This window comes from Terrapene carolina, unplaced genomic scaffold, assembly GCF_002925995.2.
Source record: "Terrapene carolina triunguis isolate 2854851 unplaced genomic scaffold, T_m_triunguis-2.0 Scaffold89, whole genome shotgun sequence".
NCBI lineage: Eukaryota > Metazoa > Chordata > Testudines > Emydidae > Terrapene > Terrapene triunguis.
This window is the reverse complement of record NW_020664440.1, coordinates 24,490,100-24,507,535: the sequence shown is the minus strand read 5'-3', so window position 1 is coordinate 24,507,535 and position 17,436 is coordinate 24,490,100. Positions and strand designations below refer to the sequence as shown.

Below are 17,436 nucleotides of genomic sequence, written 5' to 3'. Positions count from 1 at the left end.
ACAATTCTGCTTGGAAGTAAACCTTCTTCTTTCCTCCCCATCATTTATTTACTTTGCCAGCACATGTAAGCAAGGGCGGAAACTAAAACAAAAAAGGTACACAAAATATAGACTGGAAAAGTCTGAGTACATAATATAAAGGAGGAACCCTAGATCTGAGGCCAATCTAATTATATTACATGTTTTACCCTAGACCCTTGTGGACATCACACACACCTAATCTCTATTGGAAGCTTTTCACAGTTTTGTTAATGACACTACCAACACTCTGAGAAATCAACAAGCAAGGAAAATGGCTTCATTTTCATCACAGATATGCTCCTCATTGCTCAGAAACTATCTGCTCATTAGCATGCAGTTCCGGTTTGGAGTTCTGCACACTGTAAGGAGGTCAAGAAAATGTGTTACAGTTCCCGAACAGATCCAAGTTAGGATAACTGTGTCTTTGGCAAACTCTTTAATAAAAAAAAATAAAATAAAACAAAAATGAAAATGAAAAAGAAAAAGAATGCAAGAACTGGGACCTCTCCCTTAAAAAGAAATATCCAGGACAGAACAAGACCTCACAATTTTTATCTGATACACTCAATTGTTAAAAGGTTCTTGTACAGTATGGTTCTCTGTAAAAAGTTAAGCACTTCTTTAAACAAGTCTTTGACCTTGCTGAAGTGCACATATCAAGGTGAATGTAAGAAGAATGTTGACATGATCCGGTGAGGACCCATGCCTCTCTATTGGAGTCAAAGTAAAACAATGACCATAACTTCCATGTGAGTTAGAAATAAAGACTACAATGAAGATTAACCCGGATGTCTGGATATAGATTCTAGATCCAAGGCCAGAAGGGACCCATTGTGATAATCTAGTCTAACCTCCTCTATAACACATCACAAGCCACAGAACTTCCCCCAAAATAATTTCTAGAGCATATTTTTAGAAAACCAGCCAATCTTGATTTAAAATGGCCAGTGATGGAGAATCCACCATGACCCTTGGCAAACTGTTCCAGTGGTTAGTTACCCTCACTGTTAATGATATACACCATTATTTCCAGTCTGAATTTGTCTAGCTTCAACTTCCAGCTATTGGATAGTATTTTACCCTTCTCTGCTAGATTGAAGATACCATATATGGTATCCCAGGACCACTAATTGTCTCTATTCCTGACCATCTCATTCTCTGGAGAAGTTTGGAGGTGTGTGTTTATTATTAGTGTATTAGAATTTACAAAGAAAATACCTTGATGCTGTACAAATGCAATATTTACTAATGGTCTGCATGCAGCTGATACACCTTCCTTTCTAGATTTAAATTAAGAAGAGATGTAAACTAAATACATATTCTTTAAATATAACAATATAAAGAGAATTCTAGCACTTAACCATGAAAAGAGCTTTGTTCTATTGTTTGGCATCAATCAGGACTTATATTTATCAAGACTTCTTATCAGCAATCTCAGGTTCGACAGATCAGGCATAATAAGATCTGCCTGCTGACAGCCATATAAATACTTTTTCCACTTTGAAAGGTTCTCTGATGAATGGCAGAACTAGTATCTTTTGCTGCAAATCTCAGTTGTAAGAGGAAGGACAGGGCTGGTGAAAGAAGTTGTACAGTGTTTCATCAGAATGTGACATACTTATCAAAGTACTGATCTGAAGTTTGTGATGAAACAATGGTATGTATAACAGTCTTCTTCTCATTCATCTGCTCTTTAGAGAAAAGAACTATATTGAACCTCTTCCTCTCAAAAACACTGGAACTTCCCCTTTATATACAAGATTTTGGACATTATTTATACCTTAAAAGCTTCAATATCTTTTCTGAGATATTGTAGTAATTACATTGTAAGTCACTGAGAACTGCATACTTGTAGGTTAACCACATTTGAAAGCGTACTGTAATCTCACTAGTGGTAACCCCACATATGAGTTTTAAAAGACTGTATTGAACATAAAAAGTGCTAAAAAAAACCCTTTATATTTAAAGTAAGCTGCCAAAAGGTCCATAAGCTTTCATTTATCCAGTGGGAAGAATCTAAGACAGTAGCTAAAACATGGCAGGTGTCACGGGATACTGAAGATACAGGAGATCCCACACTTTCTAAAATTAAGGTAATGTACCTTTTCTGAGATGGCAAATCCTAATACCTTTAATATCATACAATGATAATTTTTCTCATTGTCTCCATTTTACACTCGGGATAACTAAGAATCAGAGAGTAAAATGATTTGCCTAGAAGCCAATGGGAGCTGCGGAGGCAGTGCTCGGGGAGAGGCGGGGGCAGCGTGCAGAGCCGCCTGCCGCTCCTCTGCCTAGGAGCAGCCAGGACAGGTTGCTGCTGGCAGGGAATCACCCAAGGTAAGCACCCCCTGGATCCGGCAACCCGTGCCCCAGGCCCCCTCCTGCATCCAAACTCCCTCCCAGAGCCCACACCCCAAACCCCAGCCCCACACCCAAACTCCCTCCCTCTTTGTTAACCAGCATTTTTCACTTACCGGCACCCCTCATCCCCCCTACATGCTAGATAAAACAGCTTTTACTGTATCTTGACTTCAGTAAGGCTTTTGACATTGTCTCATGAATTTCTCATAAACAAACTAGAAAAATATAGCCTAGATGAACCTACCATAAGGTGAGTACACAACTGGTTGAAAAAGCAAACAGAAAGTAGTTATCAATGATTCACAATCAAGCTGGAAGGGCCTATTGAGTGCGGTTCCACAGGGATATGTCCTGAGTCTGATTCTATTCAATATCTTCCAAAATTATTTGGATAATGGCATAGAGAGCACACTTATAAAGTCTGTGGACAACACCATGCTGGGAGGGGTTGCAAGTGCTTTGGAGAACAGGATTAGAATTCAAAATTATCTTGACAAACTGAAGAAATGGTCTGAAATAAATAGGATGAAATATAATAAGGACAAATGCAAAGTACTATACACAGGATGGAATAATCAATTGCACAAATACAAAATGGGAAATGACTGCCTAGGAAGGAGCACTTCAGAAAAGGATCTGGGGATCATAGTGGATCACAGACTAAATGAGACTCAACAATTTAATAACGTTGCAAAAAAAACAAACAACCCATAATTCTGGGATATATTAGCACGAGTATTGTAGTAAGCATGCCATGAGAATTAATTCTTCCTCTACTCAGCACTAATAAGGCCTCAACTTGAATACTGTGTCCAGTTCTGAGCTCCATGCTTTGGGAGAGATGTGGACAAATTGGAGAAAGTCAAGAAGAGAGCAACAAAAATTATTAAAGATCTAGAAAATATGACTTATAAGGAAAGACTGAAAAAACCTGGGTTGGTTTAAGCTGGAGAAAAGAAGTCTGAGAAGGGAGATAACAGTCTTCAAATACATAAAAGGTTGTTATAAAGAGGAGAGTGATAAATAGTTCTCCTTAATCAGTGAGGACAGGACAAGAAGTAATGGACTTAAGTTGCAGCGAGGGAGATTTAGGTTAGACATTAGGAAAAACTTCCTAACTGTCAAGGAAGTTAAGAACCGAAACAAATTACCTAGGGAGGTTATGGATCTCCATCCCTGGAGGTTTTAAGAACAGGTTAAATAAATACCTTTCAGGAATGGTCTATATAATAGTTAGGCCTGCTGCAGTGCAGGGGACTGGACTAGATGACCTATCAAGGTCATTTCCAGTCCAACATGTCTATGATTCTCCACCAAATCGTGTGGGCTCCACAGAAGCAGATAGCATCACCCCCTCAAGCAGCTTTTTCAAAATCCCTAGCAACAAATTTAAGCACACAAGGGGCATTTCCAATTTTCACTTCAAAAATTATCAGCTCCACAAAATTTCACATAAAAATAGATGTTGGATGCAGAGGAATGAATGCAAAAAAAAAATCAAGAAAAAAAAATTTGTTTCATAATCAAAATTGCTACAGTGCTTTTGACCAGCTTTACTCTGTTTATTATGGCCAGCCTCAACTTCATTATAGTCAGCTGGCTGTCCTTCCTCTCCTGCATTCCCCTCCCCACTCACTGCTCATTCTCATCTTACAGGAACTTATAGGTAAAATGCCTCCTTTTCCCACTTCCCAAGATTCATCTATGTGAATGTTTCATTCCCCCTCCTCTATCACTGCTGTCCTAGTTTTTCCACTTTAAAAATCTGATCACTGTACACCTGTACTGTAGAAGGTAGCTCCATATCAGTACATTGTAACTTTATAAACAAACAAGAATATAATCAGGAACACAAATTTTGGAATAAACTCATCATAGTTTGTATTTATTTTTTTAACTATTTAAAAAAATTAAATTGGTTGAGAAAAGAGAATCAGAAAAAGTAATCCAAAAGTACAAAAAACAAAATGTTGGGACTGCTCTTTAACTACATGGCAGCTAAACAAATGTAAATTAAGTGTAGTAAAAACGTGCAGCTGGGATCACAAGTTAGGTGCCAAGTTTAAGTCTGATTATTTTAAAATAACTGAGTGGTAGTATTGTTTAGTGAGTCTGGGAGTTAGGTCCCTGGGGTTCTATTCCAAACTTTGCTACTAACTGGTGTGTGACCTTAGCCAATTCACTTAGTCTCTCTCTCTCTCTCTCTGTAAATTGAGGATAATAATATGTATCAACCTTTGTAGAATGTTTTGAGATTCTTAAGTTAAAGGCACTGTGTAAGTGCAAACTATCAGAATTATAAAATTAAAATTTTTTAAACTATTAGAATTTTAAAATACTGTACATGTAACACACATTTACAATGGAAATAACAACTCAGCATCATTTATGGCCTAGTAGTACTAACCATAATACCATTATCAAGGTAATGAAAAAATTAACAATTAAAATGGTATGAAAATACTGTAGGTCAGAATGGAAACCAATAAAGTCATAAAGCAGCCTTTGGACAATGAAAGCAGGAGTTATAAAGCTGAAAAAAGAGAAAATGAAGAGACCATATATAAGATGTGGAGGAAAGAAAAAGAAACATAAGAAAGTGTAAAACATGAGAAATGTAGTAAATTAATTAATGCTTTTGCCGCTGAAGTGTGATGGATTAGCCTCCTCTCTACTTCTCCTGAATCAATACTTACAAGTGCCTTTTTTTTATTCCAAAAAAGGTTCCTGCAGCAATTTCTTTCAGTGCCAAGTACCGCAGATCTACCATAAGCAAATTCACAGAGGACTGCTTAAACTGAAGAGTCCAATTAAAACTTCTGTTCACATTATTTTAATACCATTAAACTATTTTATTAGTAGACTGTACCTTATTTTTCATGAACTTTGAGTGACTCTTGTAAACTTCTATTTGTTTGATCTCTTCTTCTCGGTCCTCTATATTCAGAACTCCATTTGTCTTTAACATCTGTATTTCATCTTCGAGATCCCTTATATTGCGTTCAAGTGAAGCTATTTTTGTGTCCTGGGTTAAAAATTTAAAAAAGAAAGAAAGAGAGAGAGAGAGAGAATTTGTAATTATATGAAACCTGGATGTTAAAAATTCAGTATTTGTAGCAATGTGGTACAATAATAATACACTAGCACAAGAAACTGGAACAAATTCTGCTTTCATTTATACTGATGCAGGGGTGATGGAACAATTTGTATAGTGGGGGTGCTGAGAGTCATTGAACCAAACTGTCAACCCTGTATATAATGGAAACCACTTCAAGCCAGGGGGTGCAGCAGCACCCTCAGCATCCCTAGTTCCAGCACTTATGACGTGTACTGATGTAAATCCCAGGTAATTCCACTGACACTGGCTTAAGGGAAAACAGGATTTGGACCTCTGCTCTCAAACAAAAGACAGCACGATGCTTGATTTTATTTTAGCATCAATTAAGAATGAGCATTTTGATGCTCGTGCATAATCTGGGCAAAATCCTGCCCTACATCCTAGAAGGCACACAAAAGAAGGACAATAGATGGGGACAGCAGGGCCAAACGTATATGGAAATAACTTATAGGCCTTGCCAACTACTTAGGGCTATCAGGAGCTGGCTGGCCTCTCAATCTAGTGGTCTCTTGAAAACAAGGTTACAATCCAGTCCTGCTGTTTTGAGAAATAAGAGGAGTCTCCTTATGTCTGTTTCCTCCACTGGTATACCCACATATAGCCAAGGGCAGGTTATATACTTTTCATCCTACCATCTCAAAGAGCTTTGCAAACAGTATGTAACCAAGTTAATTTGCAACAACAGAAATGCCACCTCATATACTGGTTATCAGCTTGTGCCAGCACAGCGCTTAAAAAAATCCAGTGATTCAGCTCTCATTTTCATTTGTTGTCTGTAAATTAAAAAAGCCACTTGGGGATGGATAGCGATCATCAGGACTTGTAGTACCTTCTCACACAACTTTCACTTTGAAAGAATATAGCAAAATGACTCAGTAGGCAATCTGTTTTCACACATCTATTAGGGAACAAATTCTCCATGGATCAAGCGCAGAGAAATTAAGTCCAAGAATACAAAGTAGCCAAGACATATTAGAAACTGGGATAAAATCCTTGCCCTACCGAAGTCAATGGCAGAAGGCCTATTGACTATAATGGAGTCAGGATTTTACCCCTTCTCTCTCTCAAAAAAAATAAAAGCTCAACCAAGACAAACTAAATTTGAATCTCTGTAGTAAAATAAAACTTTGTTTCTGTTTTCAGTTGACTGTACTGCCTGTCTTTAGCCAGAAACTGAAGTTCTGAGATATTAAAAAAGGTTATTCCTATACTACCTACAGACTATCCTGAAGTAGTCAGCACCAAAATTTTTTGCATGATAGTAAAGCCTATTTTCAGGATACGACCAGGCCAAATTTGCCATTTCAGAGGTTGGATAGCCTGGATACAGCTCTGATAAGCATCTGAACTTTTGACTACTAACCCAAAATGAAACTTTGAACCCTTCGAATTTTACCAACTATTGTTACATATCCAAGAGGAACCAAAGCTATGTAGGGATATACATTAATTTCTTTTTCTGCAAGACATTGTGTTGAGTTGTAGTATTGTTAACCTTTATTCCTGTAACCAATAATGATTTGCAAAACCAAGAAATTAATGGAATGCATTTATTTCCTTTATTAGTAATAAAGAACTGTGAAATGGTTGGATGGGAGAGAGTCGGTCTCTAGAATAATATCTTCTTCGGCTTGCTATGTGATAATTATCCATAATTTGGCTACTTAAATTCAGAGTATTGATAGATTGGTGGAAAAGAAGTAAGAGAATGAGAATTACAAGACTAAATTCTTATATGAGATGCCTATTTTTTCAGTCCCCACTCCCAGGCCTAATCCCTTATTACCAAGCATTTACTTCAAAATGCTGAGGTCTAGATCAGTGTTTCCCAAACTTGGGACGCCGCTTGTGTAGGGAAAGCCCTGGCAGGCCTGGTCAGTTTGTTTACCTGCTGCATCCGCAGGTTCGGCCGATCGTGGCTCCCACTGGCTGCGGTTCGCTGCTCCAGGCCAATGGGAGCTGCTGGAAGCGGCGGCCAGTACATCCCTTGGCCCGCGACGCTTCTAGCAGCTCTCATTGGCCTGGAGCAGCGAACCGCGGCCAGTGGGAGCCGCGATCGGCTGAACCTGCAGACGCGGCAGGTAAACAAACCGGCCCGGCCCGCCAGGGACTTTCCCTACACAAGCGGCATCCCAAGTTTGGGAAACGCTGATCTAGATTGTACCTAGGCCTCCATGGATGCACAAAAGAGAGGAGAACCCACAAAAGAGCCACCTTGTGCTTCTGCGGGAACAGATAAAACATTTGCTTTTGAGAAAAGACCAGGAGACCCTCGCAGCAACAGTATAATTAGGTGGAGATGTGCAAATTTAAAGTAACACCACAAACCTATTCCCCCACTGCACCAGCCAAAGGAGCTAAGCCAGCACAGGGGGAGCACCTAGTGGAACCTATTAAAAAGTATAGCAGAGACCACTGTTATATTCACTCTTTGTACTCCCATAGGCGCGTGCGCGCGCGCACACACACACACACACACACACACACACACACACACACACACACACACCCTCCCTACCACCCTCCACTGGAAGATTTTCCTAGTACACAGAAGCCTGTTCTCACAAGTGATCCATCCCCTTTCTCCCAGCTTCTGGCAAAAAGAGGCTAGAGACACTTTAGAGCACATTTTTGCACCCCTGACCATCCTGGCTAATAGCCATTGATGGACCTATCCTCCATGAACTAATCTAGTTCTTTTTTGAATCCTGCTATAGTGTTGGCCAGGTTGACTGTGTGTTGATTGAAAAAATACTTCCTTTTGTTTGTTTTAAACCTGCTGTCTAATAATGTCATTTGGTGACCCCTACTTCTTGTGTTAGGAGAAGGAGTAAATAACAATTCCTTATTTACTTTCTCCATGTTTCATGATCTATAGACCTCTATCATATCCCCCCTTAGTGGTGTCTTTCCCAAGCTGATAACTCCCAGTCTTTTTAATCCCTCATCACGTGGAAACTGTTCCATCCCCCAAATCATTTTTGTTGCACTTTGTATCTTTTCCAAGTCTAAAATACCCTTTTTGAGATGGGCTGACCAGAACTGCACACAGTATTCAAGGTGTGGGTGTACATGGATTTATATAGTGGCATTATGATATTTTTTGTCTTGTTGTCTATCCCTTAATGATTCCTAATATTATGTTAGCTTTTTTTACTGCCCTTGCACATTGAGCAGATGTTTTGAGAGAACTATCCATGTCTCCAAAATCTCTTTCTTAAGTGGTAACAGCTAATTTAGATCCCATCATTTTGTATGTATAGTTGGGATTTTGTTTTCCAATGTGCATTACTTTTCATTTATCAACATTGAATTTCATCTGCCATTTTGCTGTCCAGTCACCCAGTTCAGTGAGATTCCTTTCTAACTCTTCACAATCAGCTTTGTATTTAACTATCTTGAGTAATTTTGTACCATCTGCTAACTTTGCCACCTCATGGTTAACCCTTTTTTCCAGATCATTTATGAATATGTTGAACAACACAGGTCCCAGCACAGATCCTTGGGGGACACGGCTATTCACCCCTCTCCATTCTGAAAACTTCCCATTTACTCCTACTCTTTCTTTCCTGTCTTTTCACCAGTTATCCTTCTTATCCCATGACTGCTTAATTTACTTAAGAATGGAGAGACACAGCAGCCTTCCTCCCTGATTTATGTGGAAATGGTCACCACCTTAGGTATGACGCCTCAGAACATTCAGAGTACAATGTTATCATTACGGAAACTTTAAAAGGGAGCTCTACATCACATTGTGGATAGCTCCCCAGCTCTCCCCTGATGTAATAGTTATGAGGAAATTGCAGTCTATGTATAAACAAATGCAAGGACGTACAACCAAGGAACTGAAAAGAAGGACCATCGTGTCCTCTTAGCAGTACATGTAGCTAAACAAGAGACTGCCTTGTGAAATATTACCTTTAATGGATAGACCCCAACTATCAACCTCCACTTCCATTTTGGGAGAGAAGATTATTTCCTCCTTGATCACCTGCCTCATAATTCCCACAGAAACCTTTTCATTCAGGCTTTGCTGCTCTGACACACAGTGCTTTAGGAGGCTAATCTTCAAGAATGACAAGGTAACAATAAGAATATTTTCTATTTTTAATACTATGACTTTAAGATTGAATATCTGGTTCTCCCTCCCATGGAAGGAATATTTCTACATTCTACTTGTAGATTATAACAGGTTTTGCCCCCTTTGGTGATGACTCTCACACTCACAAATGGTTATGTAACAGAATTAATTATAAAAACAACTGTGTGGACGTTCCCATCTTAGTATTGAAGGTAGTGGGTGGTTTGGGTGGATTTTGCGCCTTTTCTTCCTTCTGTTTAAAATAAGATGTTTTGTTAAAGACCAAAGTCACACAAAATGTTACATCCTGGAAAATTTGTGATTTTATCTAATTAATTCCCTTTGCCCCTGTAAGTCTTCTGTCAACCCTATTCTGTCTAAAACACAAGAACAGCAAGTCATCTACAGTGTGAAACAAAGAATTCAAGAACATGTTAATGATTAAACACCAACAATTTATAAAATTACTACCAGAGTAACACCATGCATCATGCTTTGTGAAATACTGTGTACATTTATTAAATAGTTATATTAAGTCACAGAATCAAAAACACAGCACACTAAACAATTAAAAGGATCACACTAATAGATATTTTTAAGAAATTTCAGTATACAACAAAAGAATTATTTTAAAATCAGAAGCAATGCAGCGCTGGTTCTGCTACACAGAGAGGGCAGGCAGTTGCCTAGGGCCTCATAGAATCAAAGACTATCAGGGTTGGAAGGGACCTCGGGAGGTCATCTAGTCCAACCCCCTGCTCAAAGCAGGACCAATCCCCAGACAGATTTTTGCCCCAGATCCCTAAATGGCCCCCTCAAGGACTGAACTCACAACCCTGGGTTTAGCAGGTCAATGCTCAAACCACTGAGCTATCCCTACAGTAAATATTTACCTGTCTTACTACAGTCTCATAGGGATGCCTAGCCCAGTGGAATCCCTACAGCCACCCATGCAGCAGTGAGTGTACGATGTGGTTCAAAATCAGACAAAGGAGGCCGAGGAAAAGACAGGTGGCTTGTTGGTCACAGGCAGATTCTACTTGCTACTAGAACTGTAACAATAGGAACAAACAAACTACACTGGGAAAAAGTTGGGTAACTCATTTGCATGACAATAGGATAGCAGATTGCAATAGCAGAGATATTTTGGGGTATGGAACTAGGTAAATATTTCCCTATACATTATGAAGTCTTACCTAACATACTGAATTTTTAAAACATTTTTTCCACTGTATTTTTATGCAAATATAACAACCTTTTTTAAGTGCAATGCTGCAGCAAGATGGGGAATATGATTCCTAGATGCATAAACCAGGGAAATACTGAGTAGAAGTAGGGAGGTGATATGCTGGCAAATGAAGTTCCATGTCAATAAATTCCAAGTAATGCACTTTGGAGAGAAATTTTACACTATTCATACACCTTACATGATTCCATATTAACTGTAGCAATTCAGGAAAAGAACCTGTGCATCACTGTAAAGTGCTCAATGTGCACCCACGATCAAAAAAGCAAATAAGATGTTAGGATGCATAAGGAATTGGACAGAGAATAATACTGAAAATATAACATTATTCCACATCTTTCACTTGTATTGCTGTTTCCAGTTTGACAAGCAACTCTGTTGCACATTCTGCTAATGATGTTACCTGTTCCCCTTTCTTCAGGGGGAGCTACAACAGAGAGGGCATTTAAGTAAAGCAGCAAGTGTTCTTACCCAAATCATTACACAGAAAAAAAAATGAGAACACCTCGCTGAACATAAGAGCTATCAGAGGTGCTGCTAGAAGCCTAAATAAACTGACTCAAACAACTTCTTGATCACATCCCCAGCCTTACCACAATGCCCCAAACTCCCCGACAGACAGCCGAGCCATTCAGACAGCGGACAATAAAGGAGGTAAAATAGAGCTGGCCAGAAAATGCAGTATCCATCCCACAGGAAATTCAGCGTTCGAGAATTCATTCAGAATCAGATCTCAAAGCCTCAAATCTCAGAATTTCCTGCGAAATGGAATAGGCCAATTTGAGAACATACCAGTGCTGCCGCCACCTATCCCAGGTCTCCTTGTTCACTTGCAAGGAAGGAAACCCCTAAACTAACAATGGGAGGCAGTAGGAGAGGACAACTCCTGGGCTGATGATGGGTGAATAGCCCAGGAATCTGGGCAGCCTGCCAAGGAGATTGGAAGCCCTGGTAGCAGGGCGGGTGAAAGGATGTTTCGCACCCTAGGCGAAACTTCCACCTTGCGCCCCCCCCTCCCCGAGCCCTGTGGCAGCTCTCCGCCCCCCCACCCTAAAGTACCTCCCACCCCACAGCAGCAGCTCCACTCCTCCGCCCTGAGGCACACACACCCCCACCCTCCCGCGGCAGCTCTCCCCGGCCCGGGGATCCGTGCGGCAGCTCCCCGCTCCAGCTCACCTCTGCTCCGCCTCCTCCCCGAGCACGCCGTCACCACTCCACTTCTCCCGCCTCCCAGGCTTGCGGCGCCAATCAGCTGTTTCGCGACGCAAGCCTGGGAGGGAGAGAAGCAGAGCGGGGCGGCGTGCTCAGGGGAGGAGGCGGAGCAGAGGTGAGCTGGGGCGGGGAGTTTCCCTGCGTGCCACCCCCCCTTTCTTGCTGCAGGCAGCCCTCCCCGCACTCCCCTGCCCAAATGCCGATGACGAACGGGGCGGCCAAAGATCCGGCCGCCGCGGTCACCGCCGAAGGACCCGAAATGCCGCCCCCCAAATGCTAGCGCCCTAAGCGACTGCCTAGGTCGCCTAATGGGTTGCACCGGCCCTGCCTGGTAGACACAGGGAGCTTGGGAGATGGGGCTCCCAGGTCTTCCTGGCTCCCCAGTAGTCTGCCAGGTGCATGATGCAAAGATGCCAGGCATGCAAGCTAGTAGGAAACCAAGCAGGTTTTGAAGCCAGCCTAGCAGGCAGCGTTCAAGCAGAATCCTGCCTGGTTTTCATCAGAACTTCATCAAAATTGGCACTTTCCTACAGAACAGTTTGATTTTGACAAATTGACCATTTCCAATAGAAAACCATTCCATCTAAAAATTTCCAACCAGCTGTAAGGAAAAAAAATTTTTTTTTAAATGGCATTTGTTCGTAACAGGATTTTCAGATTTGTATTTAATCATGTAGGTAAAATGCCATCTAAATTACCTACCGTATATACTCGTTCATAAGCCGAATTTTTTTTAGTAAAAAAGGGGAAGCACCAGAGAAGGGGGTCTATTTATGAATGGTTGTAGAGAGGGAGAGGTGGGACACAGCCCTTCCCCACAACAGAGGGAGCAAGGAGAGGCAGCACAGCCAGCAGAGCCAGAAGGGAAAAGGCAGGGCCAGAGTCTCTACGCTTCTGGCAACGCTGCTCTCCCTCCAGCCTCCGAAGCAGCTGCAGCTCCAGGGCTGGCAGGCCGCAGCCGTGCCACTCGGCCCCGCCCCCCCAGAGCAGGCTGTGGCCACGCCGCCTGAGCACGCTGCAGCCCTGCCACCCGGCCCAGCCGGATGGAACATGCTGTGGCCACGCTGCCCGGTCTGACCCGCTGGAGCAGGCTGCGGCCGCACTGCCCAGCCTGCCGGAGCAGCTCCAGCCAGGTCAGAGACATCCTCCCCTGGCCCTCCCCAGATAAGGTGGGAAGGGATGGGATGGGGAGAGTGTGGGGGTCCCAGGCTAAGGGTGGGGTCATGTGGGGGGTGGTCACAGGGGTTACTCCCCTGACTCCCAGCTTCTCCCCCATCCCAAAAAAATTTCCCCATCAGTTGCTGTCCTGGCCCGTCAGGGTAAGCAGCTGGCGCACCGGGACACTTTGTTTACTTAGGTTTACCTCCATGCCTGCGGATGCTCGAGGTAAACAAACCATCTTGGCCCACCACCGGCTTATCCTGATGGCCCGGGAGCCAAAGTTTGCTGACCCCTGAATTATAGGGTCGGCTTATGAACAGGTTATAAAAATTTTCCATTTTTACTTATCCATCTTGGGGGGGTTGGCTTATAAAAGAACCGGCTTATGATCGAGTATATACGGTAATTTATTAGGTGAAACTCTCTAATCTGACATGTTTCCATGGACAGAATCATAGCTTATCACCATGGTATCTAAATCTTGATGAGGAGATCAGCATTATTCATATTCATAACGAGAAGACCTTGGAGAATTAAGATACTGAAAGAAGCAAACAGAAAAATCTCTTTGCTATTACATTACCTACTCAGAGAAAACTCATCTATTACTAGGCATTTATTGTGCCCTCTGCAAAAGCATTTTTCTGAAAGGTTTTTGTGATGAAGGAGAGAGAAAAGTGTGTGGTGGAGTGTAAGACCAAGAAAAAAGGAGGTGCCTGTTTATAGAATTCTTGTTTTGGTGAAATCATCCAAAAAAAAGGGGGGGCGCAAAAGAACAACAAATTATCGTGGTTATGATCAGCCTTAAGAAGGGACAAGAGTGAATAAACAAACAAACAAACTACTGTAGTACCTATAATATAGAAAATTCCGTAAAGGAGCAAACCAGCTTGCTCCAGCCAACCCCATATCCTATTTCTAGTACCTTCTTTTCCCAGTTACTCCAGAGTATGACAAAATCCAAAAAACCCTTTAACTGTGTTTTACTAATGCTGCAATTTTATCATGAGTGGGGCGGGGGTTACATTTCCCTACTTTTACTGTAATTGATCAGTTTATGCCCTGTGGCATAAAATTTAAGTCTTGTAAGAAATTTCTCACTTTATGCCTTGTAGCTATTTATGTATCTGTTCACATAAGCCCTGAGTGCTGAAATCAAACATTTCTTTTTAGTCTCTACTCAAACAGCGTGTTGGCTAATGCTGTGGGAAAATTTCACATTACTGATTTTTTTTCATTCAGAATCAGAACATAAACCTCAGAAATGAAAAATGTTCTGCGGAACACACATTTTTAAAAAATTCCATTTTGGAAGAACTGAAATGAAATTTTTCAAGAATTTCCATTATGGCAAGCTGGCTCACCAGCTGGGCAGCCAGGCAGCCTAAGGCTCCCATCAGGCAAGCTCTAGGGGAACAGAGCAGGCTGGGAAGCCTACTAGGCAGGTAGATGGGGAATCAGGATAGCCAGGCTGCTAGGGAACTGGGAAGACTGGCAGGAAGTCTGCCCAGCCAGTCAGCCTCCCTGGTTTCCATTCAGTTGAATCAGCATTTCAGACCGAAATCCATTCTGTCAGAAAAACTTCAACAAGCGTTAGTTGTGGCTAAATTTATGGACACTTGGTCTGACAATCTAACAACCTGAAAGAAGAGCATATGCAGCAGCGCTTAATTTGTGCAAGGGCTTGCCAGGGCTGAGCCCCAGCACCTCTAGGTGTGGCAGTTCATAGCCCCGGCACCTCTGGGCTTGCTGCATCAGTAATGAATGTAAAAAAATTGCTTGGGCCCCAGCACCTCTTTCATTACAAATTAAACACTGAGATGCAGTATCTCCTTCAAGCCTCAAGCTCTGTGGTTTATCTACACCAGCAGCATTCCAGATCTGGGATTGTTGGAATGCTGCTGGTATAGATAAGCCACAGAGCTTGGGGCTTGAATCACAAAGACAGAAGGTTTGGCTACAGTAAGATTAAGGAAGAAGTATAATATTACTAGGACTAATAACTCCTCTGAGTTCTCCAAAAATATGCATCAGTGATTGAAGTTAGGCCCTCCAAACCCTGTTAACAGACACAGGAATATATAGCAGGACTTTCTATACTGGATCAGACTATTAATCAGAATTAGTATACTACTTCCAACAGTTGCCAATACCTAATGCTTCAGAGGAAGGGGCATCTCTCCTCCCCCATTAATGACCCTACCTAACAGTGCAATCCTATATTTGGCCTGGGAGAAGAATTGGATTCCTTCTTTACTGGTCCCGGCAGTGTTAAGTTTTTGCCTTGAAGCATAAATTAAGAGCATTAATTAATACAGGATTGTCCTGATTGTGCTGAGGAAAGTTGAAGTAGTAAGAAGCTGACTCTGCAGATTAGTTTCCAGTGATAATGACTCATATATCCCAGAACATTATGACAAAACTGCTGGTAGCATATTGCCTGACACACACACACACACACACTGTAAAATATAGAGCTGGACAAATAATCTGCAAGAAATAATTTATTCAAGGCATTTTGCCTCTTTCTGTTCATGAAATGTCAGCAAGCAAATCACTATTCCCAAATGTATTTGTAACTTAAAAGTATTCATCAAATTATTTCCGTGAATAACTCCTTAGAGTGTTCACAAGAAGCTCGATGTCAGTATTCGATATTTGAAATTGCAAATTCAATCTGTCTTGATCAGTTTTAATTGAACACACACATCACATGGTATGTTTCTGTTCCCTCAATTGAGAAATAGAGCCTTTAGTTTCATGGGTTTTTTATGTCAATACTTGAGCATTTGATCATTCCTTTTTTTTCTGAAAAGATTTATTTTCTAAGAAGATAGTGTCACCTTAAGGTTAGGCCCAAAATTTAAGTCCTATAAAAGAAGGATATTACCAAACCTATTATGAATATACATGGTTTCATTATTAATTTCACAGAAAAGAGGTTTTTGTGATAAACATTCACTGATTATAAGCCCAGCATGACAGCTATTGCAAGAGAGCCAAAAAGAAAAAATCCTTAGGAAAAAAGTGAAATACAAATAATGATAATTAAATAGACAGTATCTGTATAGATATTAAAAGTAGCGTGTAGAAAATATTCAGGTTCACCTTTAAAACAAGAGAAAGGGAAGACTCGTGCAATCAGAACAAGAAGAGTACTTTGCACTACACACACAAGCAGTTTTCTAGTAACATACCTGAAATATCAAAGCTGGATCAATATATAAAGATGGTTGTTTCTGCAAGTAAGGTAAAATCACAAATATTTTCATTCACTTAAGAACTTCACATTTTAAATACTTTTTGCTCGTCTCTGTGCTATTCAGACTTCAGCATGATTGTCACTAGTTTACAATGAAGATGAGCATTATGCCAAATTGGTAGGCAGATTCTGCCTAATTTACTCACACAGGTAGTCTCGCTAGTTTAAGTGGGACTTTGCATGAACAAGATTTGGCCCTGGTGTTGCGAAATACACAGTATTAGTTCTTAATACAAACAATGAATGCAATCATGCCAAATATATTCAACCTCCTTTTAATGTTTTAGGTTATTTTAACCAATAGTAACCAATCTTACATGCTTATATGCCAAAGAGCATATAAAATTATTACAACACATATGACAAACTCAGAGTGTAAGTGGGTGCAATTCAGTTAAAGGCAATGGATTTCAATACACCTGCCTCACTCACGAGGTGTCCCTGCCTCATTTATGTACATCATTCAACTGGTACATTGAATGAGGTAGGGAAAATAATAGTATTATCATGTAATGAAAGTCTATCACAGGGGCAGGCAACCTTTCAGAAGTGGTGTGCCGAGTCTTCATTTATTCACTTTAATTTAAGGTTTCGCGTGCCAGTAATATATGTTAACATTTTTTAGAAGGTCTCTCTCTATAAGTCTATATTATATAACTAAACTATTGTTGTATGTAAAGTAAACAAGGTTTTCAAAATGTTTAAGAAGCTTCCTTTAAAATTAAATTAAAATGCTGATCTTACGCCACCAGCCTGCTCAGCCCGCTTCCAACCTGGGGTTTTGTTCACCTAGGCCTGCAGCGGGCTGAGCGGGGCGACTCGAGGTCAGGGCAGAGGGCTGGGGTGTGTGTGGAGGTGCAGGGCAGAAGTCAGGGCAGAGGGCTAGGGGTGTGTGGGGGGGTGCAGGGCAGAAGGCTGGGTGTTGGGGGCGACTCAAGGTCAGGGCAGAGGGCTGGGGGTGTGTGGAGGTG

At 41.2% G+C, this 17,436-nt stretch overlaps 1 protein-coding gene across 1 annotated transcript in view; it reads right to left on the bottom strand.

Annotated features, from left to right (window-relative positions):
- Positions 1-17,436, bottom strand: part of ERC2 (ELKS/RAB6-interacting/CAST family member 2) — a 633,577-nt gene that overhangs the window by 423,014 nt on the left and 193,127 nt on the right. Inside the window, exon 5 of the mRNA XM_026650452.1 lies at positions 5,255-5,410. Coding sequence (XP_026506237.1) covers positions 5,255-5,410 — 156 coding nt within the window. The remainder of the gene's footprint in view (positions 1-5,254; positions 5,411-17,436) is intronic.